The following is a 6,319-nucleotide window of genomic DNA, read 5'->3' on the forward strand; positions in this document are numbered from 1 at the left end:
GCAGGATTTAGTTTGATTAGTTCAGATTTTGATATCTAATTTCAAACAATGATAACTTGTAACGGGTTCATGCCCATTCTCTCTAGTCCTCGCCTGACATGTCACGTATCACACGAGGGAGGGGACATGGCAGAAGAGAGGGACAGAGAGTAAGGATATGAACCCATGAAGTTTTTCTCGAGCTCCATTTTTTGAACAGTTAGTCTGTATAGAAGCATAAATATAATTCACTGAAATGGCACCACAGAAAAGGTACCACAAACTTTTGAAACATGTAAAAAATTTGTCCCAAGAAATTACAGAAGCAAAAATCCCTAGAGAGGTACCGTCGTTTATAACTTTCTATATCGACAAATCTCACTCATATAATTATTTTGAAAGCCAGTAGATAATAAGAAACAAGGTACAAGCTGCAATGACTGCAGACAAAATAAGTGTGTCTCTTGATCGCCGCCTTCGAATTGAACCTGCGAAGAAAAAAGTGAACAGAAGATGGATATAAAGTCACATCAGAAGATGGAAATGAATAGCGTAAATTGTTTCAAAAAGTACCGAGTAGGCCACGGACTATAGGGAACTTGTCACTTAGATTTTTCACTTTCCCTTGAACATCTCCAAACAGAGCCCTTTGAGAGCCCAAGACTGCTCTTGTTGTTTGAGCTTGACTAATCACCTCATCTATCTGCACAGACATGAACATATGTATCAAAGAATATTTTATTTTATTTTATAAAAATAAACAGGACTTCCCATGACTCCGGTTAGAAGATGCGATTACGAGACAGAGGCTCAGGAACAAGGGGGTAAAGGAAGACCTAGGAAGACTTGGACAAAGACTCTAAGAAAATAATTAGATTACTTGGATCTAACGGAAGACATGACACAAAACCGAGTGCAATGGCGTTGTTGGATTCATATAGCGGACTCCACTTAGTGGGATAAGGCTTTGTTGTTGTTGTTGTTGTAAACAGGACTTCCAACGACCGACTTTCAATTGAAGGCAGAAACTGAGTCCAATATTTACCATAGGAGAAAAAGTTAAATCCAAGTGCAGCGAACCAATACGTAGAAATATAGAGTGCTTCAAAAAAAGTGTCCTGTGCGTTGCTTTGATGCAAAGGAAGCATCATGCCAAAATTGGGGGAGCTTAAAGCACTACTTTTCCGATCTTGGTACAATCATCCACCATGTATGACCTTCTACCTTAGATTTAAGGGACCAACCATAGTTGATAACTAGGTAGCAAATCACCATACTAAAACAGAATTGGTTGGATGGGAAAGTTCATCTTTTCCTTCTTATTTTTCCGGGCCCAAACTTTACGGTCTAATATGTAAGGTTTCATGCAGATTCCTAAATACTTACTCCATTTAATGGCTAGGATCAAATATGTTCTTCCTCTTTCTAAATTTCAAAGCAACAGTGGGTGGTTCTCTATGACTTTGATATACATTGTTGGAAAGTGGAAACCAATTAAGCATACTCAGTGCCACTGGCAAAGGTTAGGGAAACTTTCTATTTCACTTTACTTCTATGTGGAAAACCCATCCATTTCTAACAGGATGTATAAAAGGGGAAAATATCAACATAAAACAAATTCTAGAGCTGCAAGTCTCAGAACACCAACCACAAATTGACTGTAGTAAATTTGCAGGATGGAGGGCAGCTAAAATATGGGGTTTCTGAAAATAAGATTACACAAAGGCAATTCACAACCTTCAATGTTATCCTATTCCTACTCCCGTAAATATTCCACTTCAAATAAGCACGTACTGCTAAGAAAGAGAAACTATTTCACAATAGAAAACCACCCACCAGAAAGTGCAAAAAAATCTACCACCAATGTCAGAATCACCCGGCCAAGCACATCCTACTTGTAACTCCAATACCATCGACTTGGGGGATTATCTAAGACAAGAAAATCGGCATAAGGAATGCATCACAAGCATTACGTAGCCAGATATTCGACCCAAGGAAAATTTGTGGGCACACTTTCAATCTGTAGTATCCTGACTGGTGAACAGTTTGTTATTCAACTTTGAGTTCCCCTCAACACTTCAATATTCACATTTGTTACTTTGCAGTAAATTACAGCCTGTTTGAAGGTGTAAAATCTGTATACTAAGGATTTGTGGAATGGAGGGGAGGTACTCCAAATGTGTAGCCCGTAGACTCGATAAGCCTTAGTTAGACCCAACTTTAGAAAGAAAAGGGGGAAGTGTTCCATGGGAAATGCACAAAATGCAATTGTGTTGGTTCATAACCTAACATGTGATTTATCCCCAAATAGCACTTAAACTTACATGCGATACACTTCCATGGATGGCAGCTCTTTCCCGTAGTATCTGCATTCTTGGTGACATAATCCCAGATGCCTGCATGAAGCGAGGTAAAACAAACCTGATTTTAGAAAAAAAGAGCATACAGAAATCAAGACAAAAAGACAAAAAAGTATAAAAAAAAACGGAAAAACAACATGCAAACTATAATAATTATCAGAGTTCTAACCATGCTCACTTTGTACTCACTGATATCGTCCCTGACTGAAGTCAGAAGCTCCGCATGTTCCCTCAATGAATTTATGTTCCCCTTGATTCTTCTAAACTCCTAAAGAGACGATCACCATTTTCACAACGGAAAAGATTTCAATCAGATGGTAAAATGCTAATTACAGAAGTAAATATATAAATGTCAAACAAAACAAAGCTAAAAACAAAATTCTCTTCTATAAATACAAATAGTGGGAGAAGGAGGGGGTGATTCTAGGATTCCAAGTGACCACAAGATGATTCACGCATGTTCCAGCAAAAGTATCCATTTGAATGATGGGAAAATCGAGTTCAAATGTCTTACCAAAGCCAGATTATTAAATCCTCATCAAAAGTTAAAATTGACATATACGGAACCTAATTTAACTTCAGGTTAAGGTTACAATTCAACCAGAGCTCAATCTTCAAGAACAAGATTAAAGAATCAAAACCATTACCCTTTGAACCAGACCTCCATGAATATGACGATCATATTTGTCATGGCTTGTAGCTCTAACATTAATTTACTCCCACACCCCAAAAACCGGAGGATATATAGAAGAAAAATTTCACTCAAAGCTGCAAATGGGACAGCCTCAACTCGCAAAGTGCTTATCGAGTCAAAATGCAAGATTTACTTTAGATATCTATAATCAGGGCCTGATGAAGTTTGCAACTAGGTTTCACACCTTCAATAATATTAAGGATGAACCTAAGATACATGTGGCTGTGCCAAAAACACAAATTGAGAAAGGATTCTTTAAGAGGCACCTTGCTCCATTCAAAATGATTACAAGAGTTTCAAACTCCAGGTCAAGTCAGATTCAGGTTTGAAACTCCAAAATGATAAATTATATCATTCCACCAGTACACAAGTATTACCATTCAATTATTTATTAATCAAATATGAAACTTGTTTAAGGTTTGGGACCATTGATGACATGCAAGATCATTTTAGAATATGGTACTATTTGACACTAGTTTTTTCATGCAATTATATCATATATTGTAACAATTGTAAAACGATCTAGCATATCCTAGCCACGACAATGCAAAGATTATTAATCTCCATGTACTATCATGCACCAAAGCTAGCTATAAGTTGCAGCAGAGGAGAAAACACAAAACAAGACGCTAGAAATTTGAAATCCAAAAGTAGAAGGTCCAAGAAAGGTAAACCTGGGTAAACTCATGAAGTATGTCTCTGTGCCTTGCTAGCTTCTGAGTTACAGAAGTAGCTGGTGTAGCAGATGCAGCACATCGACTCATTGAATCATTTGTTTCCAAAAGTTTCTCAAGCAACGACTGGATCTCCATTTCCATGGACTTCCATGACCTGCTAGAACTAACAGATGGTGACCCAGATTCCACATAACCTGATTTCAAAATGTATATTGTTATAAAGGCGGTTAATTCATTGATAATAAGTATGCTTTCAATAGTAAATATTCAAAAATAGGGCCATAATGTTTAGCAGCTAAAAGTTACAGCATTAGGAAAGAAAACATCATGCAACAATTTCTTTCATGTCATGCGATAACCAGGAAACTCAATTCCCTCCTTTATTATTAGCTTATTTACTTCTTCACAAACACTTAAGAAGGGTCTAGTTAACAAAAAATGAAACTGAAAGCTCCACAAGAAGACAGCCTTTGATTTCTAAATTAACAAAATTCCTGAGATGCACACTGCAACCTACTTAAAATCTTAACAGTTCTTAGTATCAACCAACTAATACAATCCCTCTTATAGAAAAACTTATCTATTTGGTCGTCAAAAATCCCATTTGTAATGCGATGAACTTATCATTAACAAACATATCAAAGAAAAAGCATTGAAAAAAACATTATAACACAACTTCATTCATAACAGAAAACAAAGTTTAAGAAAATGTTTAGAACTTGAAGAAGGATCACGAAAGCTTCTAATAAAGAACGCAAATGCCAAAAGATGTGAAACTCAGTCGCCCTACACATAAGTCCAAAGAATGATCACAACAATGCTTACCCTTTAAAATAGTTAAATATATAACAAAAGATCTCAGTTTGACTAGAAGGAAACTAAAATTCTCTCATTCATAAAAACTCAAGAAACCTCTGCCATTCTCTATAACCAAACTTCACAATTACAAATTAACGATACCGATCAAACTAAACTTTTACTATTCAGATAAACAGAAAGTAAAAACATACATTAGCTCCCTTTCCTCCAAATTTTAGCAACTAAGCCACCCCCATTATTCCTAACTAGCACAATAAACAAAGCTTCCTACAAATTGAATTTTCATAGCACTACAATTCGCGTAACTACCACAACCCACCAATCCAAACCCTTCCATAACCAAAATGCAATGCACAAATCACAGAAATGACGAAACCCAAAACACATAATTAAGCAATTAACAACGTCCATTGAAAAACTAATCACATTAAGATCACAGTTGGAAGAAATGAACCACCTTGTGTGAACCTAGCACCAAGCTTAGCGTAAGAAGAGAGATTCACATCAAGATCTCCCTCAATCTTCCTGGCCTCTCTCCTCAGCTCCTCCCAACCCGATTCCTGCAACTCCAGATTCGAATCCGTCATTTGGACCTCCCAATTTCGGATCCAGATTCGGCAACCCTTTTGGCCAATTCGTCTTCCGTGACTGTTTCGTGATACAACTGTTGCTTTCTACTGATTCAGTTATTTACAGTTAAAAAACATCTTCTTGTTCTTCACAGTCTGCATTTTGCTTTCTCTTTTTACTTCCCACAGAGAGAGAGGGATGAAGGGTCGGGATGTTTATATTTTACTATATATTTTACACTGGAGTAAAAGATCGGTTAAGTCACGAGTATCAAATCCATCATCTATCAGATTCGAACTAAATTTGGATCATCTATGTAGTAGAGTTCTCCGAATTGGACGCATTTAATTGATGTGTGGGTTCCACATCCTATGATTGAGGATACGTGGAAAATTGTGAAAAAACGTTTGTGGGACTAGCGTTGCTAGGCTTGGAATGGGCGAATTAGTGCCAACAAGTCGACTTCCTCAACTTTTACATGATGTTGAATCTACTTTGAGTATTTACACACTCAAGATGAGTGTTGTAAACTTTCCTAGTTTAAGTGTGATTGTGTAAATCTTAGATTATATTTAATTCTAGTTATTCTTTCCTATATAAACTTGTATTCCTTGGTGATGACGGATTTCTTCTCCCTCTTATTACTATAAATAAAGGCAATATGTAGGGGGAATAACATATACATTCCTCTACACAATTCTACAAACACATCTTTATCTCTTCTCCCTTTACCGTCGGCCCTCTTCCCTTTATCAAATAAAATAGGTCACAACAAAATTTAATTTTTTGTTCAAATTTTAGTTAATAATATTACAATATATATAAGTATGTAATATTATATTATCTTATTAATACTGGTTCGGTACAGTATTGCAATTGGTAATGATTTTGAATACCATTACCTTATCGGAAATGTATGATTTGGACAATTATTGTACGATTGCCATTTGGTACAAAATTTTAGTACAAATTTGATATGTATGGTTGGTAATTCGGTTGGCATGGTATACCAACCGTACCATCTGGTTGTTTGCAAACACCTCCCTTGTCCCTATGGATTGGGCTTAGTTAAATTTGTAAAAACCCAAGCTCTCCTTGAATTCTACTCATCCAACCTAAACATATTTTAAATCGAGTTTAGTGCATTACTATATCTTGCCAAAAGATTTACATTGAAGGAGATGTCGAGTTTAGTGCATTGAGCTAAGTACAATAAAGCG

The 6,319-nt window shown here is 36.4% G+C and overlaps 1 protein-coding gene across 5 annotated transcripts; it reads right to left on the reverse strand.

Annotated features, from left to right (window-relative positions):
- Positions 1-207: 207 nt before the first annotated feature.
- On the reverse strand, positions 208-5,417 carry LOC137748767 (Golgi SNAP receptor complex member 1-2). Of its 5 annotated transcripts, none has more exons than XM_068488949.2 (6): positions 4,987-5,417; positions 3,708-3,904; positions 2,509-2,607; positions 2,304-2,375; positions 553-682; positions 208-467 (listed from the first exon to the last, which is right to left on the reverse strand). In XM_068488949.2, exons 1-6 carry the CDS (start codon positions 5,114-5,116, stop codon positions 370-372), a joined length of 726 nt encoding a protein of 241 aa, XP_068345050.1. In that variant the 5' UTR covers positions 5,117-5,417; the 3' UTR covers positions 208-369. The 5 variants fall into 5 exon arrangements, with proteins under 5 accessions (XP_068345050.1, XP_088540318.1, XP_088540322.1 ...); XM_088684192.1 differs by having other exon boundaries at positions 2,518-2,607; positions 4,987-5,387; XM_088684196.1 differs by having other exon boundaries at positions 569-682; positions 2,518-2,607; positions 4,984-5,260.
- Positions 5,418-6,319: the final 902 nt, after the last annotated feature.

Source organism: Pyrus communis, chromosome 2, assembly GCF_041283825.1.
Source record: "Pyrus communis isolate YQ-2024b chromosome 2, ASM4128382v1, whole genome shotgun sequence".
Lineage (NCBI taxonomy): Eukaryota > Viridiplantae > Streptophyta > Magnoliopsida > Rosales > Rosaceae > Pyrus > Pyrus communis.